The sequence below is a fragment of the Neoarius graeffei genome, chromosome 16, assembly GCF_027579695.1.
Source record: "Neoarius graeffei isolate fNeoGra1 chromosome 16, fNeoGra1.pri, whole genome shotgun sequence".
NCBI classification, from domain to species: Eukaryota; Metazoa; Chordata; class Actinopteri; order Siluriformes; family Ariidae; genus Neoarius; species Neoarius graeffei.
Window position 1 is genome coordinate 47,366,238 of NC_083584.1, and position 15,402 is coordinate 47,381,639.

General features: G+C 44.3%; 1 protein-coding gene across 1 annotated transcript; it reads right to left on the reverse strand.

The window, feature by feature from the left end:
* Nucleotides 1–9,165: 9,165 nt before the first annotated feature.
* On the reverse strand, nt 9,166–11,076 carry LOC132900241 (zinc finger BED domain-containing protein 4-like). The gene is made up of 2 exons (XM_060942256.1): nt 10,115–11,076; nt 9,166–9,512 (listed from the first exon to the last, which is right to left on the reverse strand). Exons 1-2 carry the CDS (start codon nt 10,944–10,946, stop codon nt 9,166–9,168), a joined length of 1,179 nt encoding a protein of 392 aa, XP_060798239.1. The 5' UTR covers nt 10,947–11,076.
* Between the last annotated feature and the right edge of the window lie 4,326 nt (nt 11,077–15,402).

A 15,402-nucleotide genomic window follows, 5' to 3' on the forward strand; every position in this document is an offset into this window, starting at 1 on the left:
GTCCTCAGAAATCTCCTTTGTTCGTGCCATGATACACTTCCACAAACATGTGTTGTGAAGATCAGACTTTGATAGATCCCTGTTCTTTAAATAAAACAGGGTGCCCACTCACACCTGATTGTCATCCCATGGATTGAAAATACCTGACTTTAATTTCACCTTCAAATTAACTGCTAATCCTCGAGGTTCACATACTTTTGCCACTCACAGATATGCAATATTGGATAATTTCCCTCAATAAATAAATGACCAAGTATAATATTTTTGTCTCATTTGTTTAACTGGGTTCTCTTTATCTACTTTTAGGACTTGTGTGAAAATCTGATGTTGTTTTAGGTCATATTTATGCAGAAATATAGAAAATTCTAAAGGGTTCACAAACTTTCAAGCACCACTGTAGCTGGAGCTGGACTTACGGCAAGCATGCTAAAACAGCTGATGAGCCTTTATACAGAATAAACGTTATGCTAGTTTAGCATACTTTGTTTAAAAATGTACGGCACAGTTGGAAAAGAGTTCCCTTTAATTTCACACACTTTTTACTCTTTACACTCTTTAATTCAAATAATATGACTGGCTTTCATTTGCCAGTTTCTGACCATAAAGGAGTGAATTTTGCCACGTCCACTGCAGTTTTATGACTCTCTCCTCATTAGAAAAATGAGTGAGCTAAGCCACTTGCATTTAAGATGGACCGAAACAAAGAAGGGGGGTAAGTGGCAGAACACAGCACCAACACTGAGGATGAAATGTATTTTTAATTAAATCCTGCCTGCCAGTTGGCCTTATCTCCCTGTTGTGAGAGCAGAAAATGTCTCCAAACAGCGCATACCTTTCTACTTTTTTTCCATAAAACAGATATTAAAAAACGATAGCCGTCTTTCACAAGTCGTGTTCATAAACATGAACTCATGACTGTGTTCATTCTTCGCTTTTTTTTGGCAGGTAGAAAGTTCACTGTAGGCGGCATGGTGGTGTAGTGGTTAGCGCTGTCACCTCACAGCAAGAAGGTCCGGGTTCAAGCCCCGTGGCCGGCGAGGGCCTTTCTGTGCGGAGTTTGCATGTTCTCCCCGTGTCCGCGTGGGTTTCCTCCGGGTGCTCCGGTTTCCCCCACAGTCCAAAGACATGCAGGTTAGGTTAACTGGTGACTCTAAATTGAGCGTAGGTGTGAATGTGAGTGTGAATGGTTGTCTGTGTCTATGTGTCAGCCCTGTGATGACCTGGCGACTTGTCCAGGGTGTACCCCACCTTTCAACTGGGATAGGCTCCAGCTTGCCTGCAACCCTGTAGAACAGGATAAAGTGGATAGAGATAATGAGATGAGACAGTTCACTGTCATGGATGCCATTTCCAATTACAGTATATCCAAAGCCCTATAATATGTTTATAGTATGCCAAAATACACCAGCACTATTTTGAGATACTATCTAAAATGGCAGTATACAGTTATAGACAGCTGTTCACATTGCTAGATAGAAAAACTGGAAAGTAATGATTTCAATATTCTTTTATTCATTTCAGTAATCAGGGTGGTGCAGTGGTTAGCACTAGCACCTCACAGCAAGAAGGTTCTGGGTTTGAACCTTGCAAACTGTTGGGAGTTTGTATGTTCTTCTTGTGCCTGCATGGTTTTCCTCCCATAGTCCAAAAACATCTGGATTAGGTCAACGGGCTACTCTAAATTGCTAATAGGTGTGAATGGTTATGTGTCTCTCTGTGTTAACCCTGTGACAGACCAGAGATCTTCCAGGGTAAACCCTTCCTGGGATTGGCTCCAGCTCAGCTATGACCCACAATGTATAGAATAGATGGAATCAACACCATCAAGCAAGCACACCCATTCACACATGGGTCTGAGTATGTGATCTGGGCTAGAAGTGCAAAATATCTCTGTGAGGAGCTTTAAAAGTGTTTTAAATACACTAAAGGTTTGCGTACACCTGACCATCACACCCATACATCCTTATTGAACATCCCATTCCAGATTTATTCCCCCCTTGCTCTTATAATAACCTCCACTCTTCTGGGAAGGTTTTACACTAGATTTTGGAGTGTAGCTGTAGGGATTTGTGTTCATTCAGCTGAGTGAAATGATGCACTGATGTTGGGTGAGGAGGTCTGGGGTGCAGTTGGTGTTCCAGTTCATCCCAAAGGTGTTCAGTGGGGTTGAGGTCAGGGCTCTGTGTGCAGTTCTTCCTTCAGGTTCCTTCAGGTTCAAGCACTGGTCGACATGGATCTAAATGTCAAAGGAATGATTGCCGAGAGTATGACAGAATTATAAATCCAAATTCAAGAATATATACGATGAAGAAAAGAGGACAAGGAATTGATTCTTGAGGATAACTTGTGTGAAGGGCAGAAAAAATGATTAATTAACAATTATTTGCGGAAGGAGAAGTGAATGCCGGTGAATAATAACCGAGACAAAGTTGAAGTCGATATTCATTGAGCCTGAGGCGGATAATTGTTTTAGTATAAATACAGGGGTGATTATTTTTTTTTAATTAATCATTTGGGGTTTTTTTTATTATTTCAATCTTCAGAAGTGGTATGCAAATGTAATAACGGCGCATTGCAGACTGGTGTCACTTATCTACACTGAGTCACATAAAATACTTTGTTTTGAAATAGATAAAATAAATCACAATTCCACCTTACCTTTTGAATAGTTTTAGACAAAACTTCATAGCATCTTTAGTTCTTTTAGGAACAGCGTTTTCTTTCATCAATTGTAATTCTTCCTCACGGTGACGAAGCGATTGGCCACCATTTTGTCGAGTTGCTCGAGGTGATTATCAAGAAATAGTCTGAATTTCTCAACCAATCAGCACGTGATTTTCTATAATCACCTGCGTATTTATACTAATTAGCAATTAACATAGAGTGAAACTTGGCAGAAACTAAGCAAGCAAAGTGTCAGAAATAACAACGAGCCTTCTTAACACTTCTGACAGCACTAAGGTCTTGCAAAAAAAAAATTATTATTATTATTATTATAGGGCGGCACGGTGGTGTAGTGGTTAGCGCTGTCGCCTCACAGCAAGAAGGTCCTGGGTTCGAGCCCCGGGGCCGGCGAGGGCCTTTCTGTGCGGAGTTTGCATGTTCTCCCCGTGTCCGCATGGGTTTCCTCCGGGTGCTCCGGTTTCCCCCACAGTCCAAAGACATGCAGGTTAGGTTAACTGGTGACTCTAAATTGAGCGTAGGTGTGAATGTGAGTGTGAATGGTTGTCTGTGTCTATGTGTCAGCCCTGTGATGACCTGGCGACTTGTCCAGGGTGTACCCCGCCTTTCGCCCATAGTCAGCTGGGATAGGCTCCAGCTTGCCTGCGACCCTGTAGAAGGATAAAGCGGCTAGAGATAATGAGATGAGATTATTATTATAAGTACAGCAGCGTGAAGGAGATCATTGCAAACATACAAGAGCTGTTCCTCTCCTTTATAAAGAATGGACATCAGAATAAAATGGATAATGTGGATTGTTATAAGGTAGGTTTGTATTTGAAAGGCACCCACTCCTTCTCACAGTTTGGAGGGAAAAAACTCACTGGAGATTAGAAAAGGAGGTATAATTACATTTATAAGGAAGATGGCATAACCTGATTTGGCTTACCAAAATTAGCTCTACTCATTGTTAAAGCTTAAACAATTATTCACTCATTAAATTGATATCACTAATCATTATGGCATTCCCTGAATGATGGTGATAGATGATCAATTACACAAGTAGATTTGTTTTAGACATGACTCGAACTAGTTTTCATTTTGGTCTGCATGACCTTTTCCTCGCCCCTTTCTTTGTCAGACCTTAATTTGTTGATAGATTAGTTGTCATTCCTATCTTTGATATTTGGCTTGGCTCATTTCTAAAAGGCCCTCTCCTTGTTGAAAAATCCTCTCTCACAAGCTAATAATTTTACCAAATGGAACCTTGAGCTGTACACGATGACATACCGATTTGTCTGGATTATAAGGAGGATACCGGAACACACAGTTATACCCACACATATGCACTCACCAGCCACTTTATTAGGAACACCCATACATCCACCTGCTGTTTGATGCAGTTCTCTAATCAGCCGATCCCTTGACAGCAGCACAATGCATCAAATCATACAGATACAAATCAAGAGCTTCAGTTAATGTTCACTTCAAACATCAGAATGGGAAAAATTGTGATCTCAAAGTGTGACTTTCACTGTGGCACGGGTGCTGGTTTAATGATTTCAGAAACTGCTGATCTCCTGGGGTTTTCACACACAACAGTCTCTAGAGTTTGTACAGAATGGTGCAAAAAAACAAAAAAACATTGAGTGAGTGATAGTTCTGTGGGTGGAAACAAATGCCTTGGAAAATGGCCAGATTGGTTCGAGCTGCCAGGAAGGATATAGCAACTCATAGCAACTCTTTACAATCGTGGTGAGCAGAAAAGCATCTCAGCATGCAACAGCAGAAGAACACATTGGGTTCCACTCCTGCAGCCAAGAACAGGAATCTTGGCCCTTTTCCACTACCCTTTTTCAGCTCACTTCAGCTCACTTCAGCCCGACACGGCTTGCGTTTCGACTATCTAAGAACAGCATGACTCAGCTCGCTTCAGCCCTGCTCAGCCCCCAAAACTCGCACGGTTTTGGAGTAGGGCTGAAGTGAGCCAAACCAAGCTGAGTGAGGCTGGGGGCGTGAGGAGACACTCCCCTGTGCACTGATTGGTGAGGAGGAGTGTCCTCACACGCCCACACACGCCCCGCGAGCACGCTGGGATCTGTAAACACAGTAAACCCGGAAGAAGGAGAATTACGAGAATTATGAAGCCTTATGCGCCTCGCCTCATCTATACGCTCTTGCCAGTATCTGTTGGCGTTGTCGGTGACAACAAGCCACAGCACCAAGACCAGCAACACTAACGACTCCATGTCCTCCATGTTTATTGTTTACTCTCCGGGTTGTGAGACTACCGCTTAAAAGGTCACTGATGTTACTGTTTGCGCCGCCTAACGACATCACGTGACGTCCACCCACTTTCGCTAACTCCACCCAATGTGTCCACCCACTTCCAGCCAGCACGGTTCAGCGCGGTTGTAGTCGAAATGCAACTCCAACAGCCCCGCTCAGCTCGACTCAGCCCAACTCAGCACCGCACGGCTCAGCCCAACTCAGCCGCGTTGGTAGTGGAAAAGCGGCGTTAGAACCAACAACAAGTTCCTATTAAAGTGGCCGGTGAGTGTATATTACTTTATATGAGCATCATAGACCTCCTAAAGGAATCACTTAGGGGCAAGCGATGCACAGCTCCAGGCTGGAGGGAATCACAGTAAATGGGTAGCAATCAAGGCAAATGACTACAGAATCCCACCCACAGGAATGAACCTATTTGCATACAGAGAGAGCCATAAAAAGAAAAAAGAAGCAATAGTAATAAATATGGATCTAGTCAAAAATCTCGAGTGTTCTACAAGTGTAACATACAGTACTGTATGATGTAGTATAAGAATTCTGTGCTTTGGTTATTCGAAGAAACATGAAAGCAGCACTGTGAAAAATGCAGAGACGTACCGTTAATTATACATTCAATTTCATCGAACAGTGAAAAGGCTGCATAGCTAACCCTGCTGTCACATTCACATTACATGCATACTGCCAGAGTGGGAGGTGGGGATTGACAGGCAGGGAGTGAGAAACGTAGAAAGGGAAAAGAGAGCCAGAGAAAGAATACAGCACAGAGTCCTCCCATGGTAACACAAACGAAAAGAAGAGCAGTGCCTATGATGAAAGTGCAGACGTGGCAACTACTTTTTATTTTTTTAGGAAGATGTGAGGCTCGGCTCTTGTAGAATAAGTCACTATAGCAGTAGCACCCACTGCAAGATAAAGAAAAGCCTCTGTGAGCATGACATGTGCTGTCAAATAAACCAGGCTCTCTGAGAGCATGTCATCCACAGAACACTACCTGACAGGACAAGACAAACGGGCTCTCTGAAACTGGATTTTAAAGATTGGAAAACCGTCACCTTGTCTTTATCTTAAACTGTCCAGTTGGGGTGAGCTTGTACCCACTGTAGCCTCAGATTCCTGTTCCTGGCTGACAGGAATGGAAATTAATGTGTTCTTCTGCTGTTGTAGCCCATCAGCTTTCAAGGTTTAAAGTATTGTGTGTTTCGAGATGCTTTTCTGTTCACCACGGTTGTAAAGATTAGTCATGTGAGTTACTGTAGCCTTTCAGAGGACAAATAATACAAACTGCGCGTGGAAATATAAGTTGTAGTGAGCTAAGAAGGTAGGTGTGTCTAATAAATTGGATAGTAAGTACTACATAGTGCTTACAAAACCCAGCCATGCCAATGTACCAGGACCACATACTACCATGTAAGTGTCATTGCTGAGCTGAGAATGATATACCACCCAAATCATATCTCAACAGTCCTCTGGTGGTCCCTTTCCATTGATGGACAGAGCAGAATTGACTGAAGAATTGAACATAATAATTGATGAGTGACATTGATAAGTGGTGAGATGATAACTAGAAAGTGCCCCTGATAAATGGAGGAATGTAAGTGTTAATTAGGGATACCTAATAAAGTGCTTGGCGGCACAGTGGTGTAAGTGCCAGAGATGGGACCAAGTCACACATGTGCAAGTCTCAAGTCTTAACCTTGAAGTCATAAGTAAGTCCCAAGTATTTTTTTTCTTGGGCAAGTCAAGTAAAGTCAAGTCAAGTCAAGTCCTGTAATAGGTCAAGTCAAGTCCAAGTCAAGTCACCTTAGGCGTATGGTAATTTTAGCTGCAAAATCTGATCTTAATAAAGTGAAAAGGCAACATAAGTAACTGTAAGTAAACATCACTAGCAAATGTGCCCAACCTGTTTAAAATATCTCATTTCATCTCATTATCTCTAGCTGCTTTATCCTTCTACAGGGTCGCAGGCACCCTGGAGCCTATCCCAGCTGACTACGGGCGAAAGGCGGGGTACACCCTGGACAAGTCGCCAGGTCATCACAGGGCTGACACATAGACACAGACAACCATTCACACTCACATTCACACCTACGGTCAATTTAGAGTCACCAGTTAACCTAACCTGCATGTCTTTGGACTGTGGGGGAAACCGGAGCACCCGGAGGAAACCCACGCGGACACGGGGAGAACATGCAAACTCCGCACAGAAAGGCCCTCGCCGGCCACGGGGCTTGAACCCGGACCTTCTTGCTGTGAGGTGACAGCGCTAACCACTACACCATCGTGCCGCCCCTGTTTAAAATATTTGCATTGTAAATCTTCATGTTCAGGCGGCACGGTGGTGTAGTGCTGAGCGCTGTTGCCTCACAGCAAGAAGGTCCGGGTTCGAGCCCCGTGGCCGGCGAGGGCCTTTCTGTGCAGAGTTTGCATGTTCTCCCCGTGTCCGCGTGGGTTTCCTCTGGGTGCTCCGGTTTCCCCCACAGTCCAAAGACATGCAGGTTAGGTTAACTGGTGACTCTAAATTGACCGTAGGTGTGAATGTGAGTGTGAATGGTTGTCTGTGTCTATGTGTCAGCCCTGTGATGACCTGGCGACTTGTCCAGGGTGTACCCCACCTTTCGCCCGTAGTCAGCTGGGATCGGCTCCAGCTTGCCTGCGACCCTGTAGAACAGGATAAAGCGGCTAGAGATAATGAGATGAGATGAGATCTTCATGTTCAGTAAAAGACATCATGGAATCAAACAAAACAGTAATAACGTAATTATTAGTCATTTATTGATGGCAAAAGTGATCTGTAGATCAAAAGCCAACTGTATTTCACGTTTTAAACATTTTTTCAACCGTGAGTTGCAACCAGTAACAGCTAAAACAAAAAGTAACTTGTATTAAACTGTTACACTTCTCTCTCAATCACTCTCTCCCAGACACACACACACACACACACACACACACACACACACACACACACACACACACACACACACACTCACTCACACCCACACAGAAGCTCGCCATCTCACTCACACACAGTACAGTATACCCACAAGTAACTCCCCAATTACAAAGTAACAAATAACAGCTAAAACAAATAACAACTTACTAGTGGCGTGCACAGATAGACACAAGGTGGTGCTCAAGCACCTGCCCCTCTGCCCTCTGTCCAAAAAAGTGCCCTTTTGAATTTTTTTTTTTTTTTACAGTTTACTGAGGCCAATGTCGACATGATATTTTAGAAAAGCCGCGGCATTAAAAGCGTGTGTGAAAATAATGTCCCAATGTGTGCCCCCTCTGCACACACACCGGACCTCTGTCTCTCTTGCTCTGTCACGTGAACAAGCGTGCAGTGCATTCAATGTGAGGTTGCAGCAGCATAGCGTCCTGGAAGCCACGGCCTTGTCGTAGCGCAGACAACACATCGGGCAGTCAGTCAGCTCTTCCCCTGCCCCACCAGCCAGGTAACACATGAACCGAGTGAAAATGTATTGTTTGCCCTCTAAGCCCAAGCTGTAATTATTTTGTCGTGAAGTAGCCCGTCGCATACAGAAACAACTGCACATGGCAGCCTTTGCCAGCTTATATTTGCTCCCTTTCCATATGGAGAAACAAACTGAACAACATTTTAAATGTAGCCTAAACCATTGAGGCAACCCCATTCTCCATCAATTCCGATCTGTTTTTATAACATGATTAAGAATATCACGTTATGCTAGTATGCACGCACGCCGTTATGCAAATAAAGGAGAGCTCCGTTGAGCCCATTGAGTGTGTATATTTCGTTACAAATTTTAAGATGATCTCACGGAAATCTGTGAATAAACAGTCTTGAGACTCAAGTCAATGACGGGAAGATCAGACTTTCAGACTTTATCAGACTTTTTAAAGATGGAACTACAGAAAAATACCCAAAACTTTGATATGATTATGAACACAAGAGGAGGGTTAAATCTCAGACTTTTATAATAAGGTGTTCCACATGCGCAAAAAAGTGCCCTTTTTTCCCCCCAGAGCACTTTCCCCCCAAAATGTCTGTGCACGCCACTGTAACTTACAGTACATTAAGCTTTGTCACATTTCTCTGCTCTCACACACACCCTCACATTCTCTCTCGCTCACACTCGCCCTCTCTCTCTCACACACACACACACACACACAATCCACAAGTCATTCCCTTTTTACAAAGTATTGCACTTGCAAAATTGAAGATTAGAGAGAGTCTTATCTGCAAGCCGAGCACGATGGAGTCTCATGATGATTCCACCATGGCTGAAGACTTTCAACTGGGGCACTTGAGGCTGGCACTGACAAAGCTTTCATTGCAACAGGAAAAAGGGCAGGGAGGACAGCCGTGTTTGCATCCCAGAAGGACAGACAAGGCTGCCCACAACAAAGACCAAAATAGTTATTTAGTTGTGTCTCTGGGTTGGTGGTTGGGTCCTGCTTGCGGCGTTTTCTGTAGTCTGAGAATAAGCCAGCGCTGTCTTCCTGATGGCTTTCACTTTCGACGTCTTGGAATCCAGGACTCTGGGACGTTGTGTGAGGTTGCACCTCACGTAGAATCAGATCTAGTAATAACAAAGACAAATTGCGATATAAGATATCATGATGGGGCGGCACAGTGGTGTAGTGGTTAGCGCTGTCGCCTCACAGCAAGAAGGTCCTAGGTTCGAGCCCCGGGGCCGGCGAGGGCCTTTCTGTGCGGAGTTTGCATGTTCTCCCCGTGTCCGCGTGGGTTTCCTCCGGGTGCTCCGGTTTCCCCCACAGTCCAAAGACATGCAGGTTAGGTTAACTGGTGACTCTAAATTGACCGTAGGTGTGAATGTGAGTGTGAATGGTTGTCTGTGTCTATGTGTCAGCCCTGTGATGACCTGGCGACTTGTCCAGGGTGTACCCCGCCTTTCGCCCGTAGTCAGCTGGGATAGGCTCCAGCTTGCCTGCGACCCTGTAGAAGGATAAAGCGGCTAGAGATAATGAGATGAGATGAGATATCATGATCGTAAAAAGTGAACATACTCGTTCATCATTTCACAGCTGAGTTTGATATGCTTGAAAAATTGTCTCTAAAATGTATTATATTATTTATACAACTGTTGTGAATTTAATTTCCATAATTTGATAATGGTGACATGCCTAACTGTACATAATGTAAAAAAAAAAAATCACTAACCTTTCACCATGTCAACAATGTTGTTCTTGATGTCATCGGTGACAAGCACATCATGCTGAAGCCACAACATGGAGAAAGTTGGGTCCAGGACAGCTGACCTGATGTAGACTGGGTCTGCAAATGGCAGCTCTTCTCCTGATGCTGCTGACAACATCTTCACATTAACAAAGATCCCCCGGAATCTTTCCTTCAGAGAGGATTGCAGGCTATGGCTCATGCTTCCCAGGAAGCGCGCTTGCGGTCTGAATTTTTCCAAATGGTGGTTTAGTGACAATACACAGGGAAGGACAGAGCTTACAGTCACAATCTTCTCTCCCTGAGTAAGATCAGTGGCCTCGGCAAATGGTTGTAGCACATCACAAAGTTCCTTCATCAAGTTCCACTCCCTAATTGAGAAGACCAGCTCATTGTGTCCTGTGTCCTGAACAACACTGCTCAATTCCTGATGACTGAATGAAAGCACTGCCTTGACTTGGCGGAGAGTTGAATTCCACCGTGTATTTACAGAAGCAGGTATCCCTCGCTGCCCAAACTTATCTCCAAATGCATCCTTAAAGGTGCTGGATGTATGCAGGAGAGAGCTCAGCTTGGAACATTTTGCAAAGGAACTGTTCATGATCCGTGCATCCTTCAGACCATCACCAACAGTTAACTGCAGAGTATGCGCAAAGCACTGCTGACGTTTAGGGCTTCCTCTGTTGATTGTGCGGTCCACAGTCTCCCATTCATCTCTGGAGAGGTCTTCCCACAATTCTGCATCATCCAGATTGTCATCATCAGTTACTTCGCCATCTTGTTCTTTTGGAAAACACACTGAAAAGGCTCGCTTCATATTCGCGGCATTGTTGCAGATTATAAAGTCGAGTTTATGTCTGATTCCAAATTCCTCACACAGGGAATCGAAGGGTTTTGCAATGCGCTCCCCTGTGTGGGGTCCTTTGAATCGGTTTCATGCCAGCAGGTATGACTTCAGCATAACTCCTTCAGAGGTTGCCAAGACATGGCCAGTAACTCCCAAAAACCCACGCATCCTCCTATCTGACCAAATGTCTACGGTAACCGAAACATGGTCTACACCAGCAAGAATCAGTTTTATCTTTTCCCGAGTCTCGGCAACAAGGGATTCTATCTTTGAAGTCATTGTTCTGCGGCAGACAGGCTGGTACTTTGAGTCCACCACGGACGTGAAATGCCGGAAATGTTTATTTTCTGTCATTGAAAGAGGCATGCTACATCCAATCACAAGGTCTGTAACCATAGCGTTGGTTATGGCCTTCTGTCTTGGATGATTGGCTGAATATGCTTCCAGAGGACGAGACTGGATGAACGGTGAAATTGCAGGCTGTGTACTATCAGCGCAGGCATTTCTTGTCCTTTCATACTCCGCATATCTGTGAAGCAGAAGCAAAAACAAGAATGGGATGTGCTGTACGGTTGGGCAGACATGAAAACATGACATATGGTTAAAAAATAGTTGTTTGAAGTTTTTTAAAACCACTATCTTGCTTAGGGCTGGATGATATCTCATTTCATTATCTCTAGCCGCTTTATCCTTCTACAGGGTCGCAGGCAAGCTGGAGCCTATCCCAGCTGACTACGGGCGAAAGGTGGGGTACACCCTGGACAAGTCACCAGGTCATCACAGGGCTGACACATAGACACAGACAACCATTCACACTCACGGTCAATTTAGAGTCACCAGTTAACCTAACCTGCATGTCTTTGGACTGTGGGGGAAACCGGAGCACCCAGAGGAAACCCACGCGGACACGGGGAGAACATGCAAACTCCGCACAGAAAGGCCCTCGCCGGCCACGGGGCTCAAACCCAGACCTTCTTGCTGTGAGGCGACAGCGCTAACCACTACACCACCGTGCCGCCCCGCTGGATGATATTACTTATTAATATCAATCAATATTATGATTAATTGAAGCTTTTACCACAATTACGATTAACAAATAATTATTTTTATTAGATGTTGTTTTTTGTAAGCTCAACTAAAGCTGACATATCTTAACCATGTGATTGTCACACACACACATCACATTATCTCTAGCCGCTTTATCCTTCTACAGGGTCGCAGGCAAGCTGGAGCCTATCCCAGCTGACTACGGGCGAAAGGCGGGGTACACCCTGGACAAGTCGCCAGGTCATCACAGGGCTGACACATAGACACAGACAACCATTCACACTCACATTCACACCTACGGTCAATTTTTAGAGTCACCAGTTAACCTAACCTGCATGTCTTTGGACTGTGGGGGAAACCGGAGCACCCGGAGGAAACCCACGCGGACACGGGGAGAACATGCAAACTCCGCACAGAAAGGCCCTCGCCGGCCCCGGGGCTCGAACCCAGGACCTTCTTGCTGTGAGGCGACAGCGCTAACCACTACACCACCGTGCTGCCCCCATGTGATTGTTTTATTTATTAACTATTTATTTAACATTTCCAACCATGAAATCAAAAGCTTGAAATGAAAACGTCTCATCAGCTCATATTTTTTTATACTAAACAGTTACCAAAAAGTACAAAATAAAAAAAAACTTGAAAAGAATAATTGACACAGGCCTAATTCACGTAAGATCACGAATAGAAGCTGCAGCAGGGATGGTACAGCTCACAGGAGGAAGTCTGTTGTGGTGATGTGTCTTGGAGCTACTTTAATGTTCTTAATTCAATAAAGCCATTGTTTAACTTCAAGTCGTGTCTGGTGATCTTTTTGCAACTCTGGTAACACACTTAATATATAACTCCCCTGCCTTGGTATGAACATTCTGGCGAACTTCTGACAACTGTTTGACATTTTACTATGCACAAGTTGACCAATAGCATATGACAACGGGGTAGGTGAGCTGCTTATGTTACACAGCATCATGAGTGCAAAGTGATGCTGCATCACGAGTGCAAAGTGCACAATTTACTTACAACAGATATACAGAATCATTAAACTTGACTTAACTACATTACTAACCAGCATTGGCATCAAAATTTCACAATGATAAACCGCCGCTCACTCTCGTAGCTGACATTAGCTAGCAACCAATAGTTAGCTAGCTGCTAGTTGTAGGCAACTGTTCTTCTTTGATTTTGAAGATGTTCCTCGTTGAAGACGTCTTCAAACTCAAATTAGAAATCTAGTTGCCTATAACTAAACTCTTTGGATAACATGATCTGGGTGAATGAGAATATTCAGACATTAGCTAACAACCAACACACCAGATAATATCACATTAACAAACACTTACTGCGCAGGTTGGCTCTTCAAATGACGGATGAAATTTGAGGTCGTGGTCTGGCTGTCCGAAATTTTTATGTCGCAAAGCTTGCACTGGGCGGCACGGTGGTGTAGTGGTTAGCGCTGTCGCCTCACAGCAAGAAGGTCCTGGGTTCGAGCCCCGGGGCCGGCGAGGGCCTTTCTGTGTGGAGTTTGCATGTTCTCCCCGTGTCCGTGTGGGTTTCCTCCGGGTGCTCCGGTTTCCCCCACAGTCCAAAGACATGCAGGTTAGGTTAACTGGTGACTCTAAATTGACCGTAGGTGTGAATGGTTGTCTATGTCTATGTGTCAGCCCTGTGATGACCTGGCGACTTGTCCAGGGTGTACCCCGCCTTTCACCCATAGTCAGCTGGGATAGGCTCCAGCTTGCCTGCGACCCTGTAGAAGGATAAAGGAGCTAGAGATAATGAGATGAGATGAGATGAAAGCTTGCACTGCGCTGTTCGCCGTTTACCTTCTTGGAAGTAGTCTTTGAAGGCGAAAGTAATTACCCTCAGTATGGCTGACATGTTTATGTGATATCTCACAAGACATTCGCCACAGGGGCACAGCGGGGCGTGGGCGTGGTGTATGTAAAGTAGCCCACGCAGAGAGGGCATGACTGATTGACAAGGCAGTGCTTTTCTCAGCCCGCAGTCCGCATGGTGATCAACATCATTTTAAAAAAAAATTACCTTTTATATTCACACTGAAAACATGATGTGAACACTCAAGTCATTCAAGTCATCTTGTCGCAAGTCAAGTCAAGTCCCGAGTCTTAGACTGCCAAGTCCAAGTCAAATCTCAAGTACTGAATATTTTGTCAAGTCACAAGTCTTTAAAAAAGCGACTCAAGTCAACTCGAGTCTAAGTCACTAAGTCTCAAGTCCCCATGTCTGGTAAGTGCTTAGTACTATCGCCTCATAGCAAGAAGGTTCTGGGTTCGAGCCCAGCGGCCAACAAGGGCCTTTCTGTGTGGAGTTTGCATGTTCTCCCTGTGTCCGCGTGGGTTTCCTCTGGGTGCTCCGGTTTCCCCCACAGTCCAACGACATGCAGGTTAGGTTAACTGGTGACTCTAAATTGACTATGAGTGTGAATGATTGAGAGGAGAAAACCTCTATAATAATCCAGTAGAAGGCAATGGGAAACCACTACTGTAATGTTCCCTAGACACTTTGATGGCTGAAGCTGTCAGAGCGCCCACGTCATGGTAGTGATATGCAAAAATGGATGGATGGATGGATGGATGGATGGATGGATGGATGGAATAAAGTGCTTCTTAAATGTAAAATAAGCTGATTTACTAGAAAATCAGCTCAAATAGTGCCCTTAAAAAACCCTACTATTGAGACAAAATATAGCTACAGGGTTTTCAGTGAACACTTGGCTCATTACAAGCCTTGCATTCTTTTTTTTTTTAGAAATGTAGCACGAGGCAGAATTCACATGTCACTGTCCAGTAAAAGAGAAAGAACCTGGCATCATTTCATCTTCCTGTCCAGTGTGGGGATTACGCCTGAAATTCCCTTCAGGTGAATTTCCTAGCTCTTTGGTTTATAACGAATGTTTCTCACTCGCTTACTGGTGTCATTTCACATGTGCACACCCTGACCACTGTGCATAAATTCATTTGTGTAAAAATACATTCCTGTGCAGGCAGCACAGCGGTTTCCTGTATAACCTCACAAGGAAACTTCAGTAATAAACTGAGCTGCTGCAGCAGCAACAACATTGAGCGAGATGTCAAACTCTGAAACAGCACAACACACTTATATCTTCCGGTCTTTCACACCTACCCACAAAGTCTCACTCAACCCCCAGAAGTAAAATTCACTGCTCACAGTCAGTGATTAAACCCACTGTGAGGTACATAGGAGTTCAAACGCTTTGAAACCTTTCGGACCAAATGAAGATGACAAATGAATTGAATTTATAGCAATGAGTGTTACGTTGGTGTTAAGTAACTAGTATATCTTATATATAAAGATCATTGGTTCACATGGGGGTGGCACGGTGGTGTAGTGATTAGCA

What these genes read in the sequence shown, in the direction of transcription:
- LOC132900241 (XM_060942256.1), bottom strand. Translation starts at nt 10,946, where the DNA reads ATGAAGCGAGCCTTTTCAGTGTGTTTTCCAAAAGAACAAGATGGCGAA. An exon ending in CATTGTTGACATGGTGAAAG is followed by an intron (nt 9,513 to 10,114) that starts GTTAGTGATTTT and finishes TGTTATTACTAG; the next exon opens with ATCTGATTCTACGTGAGGTG.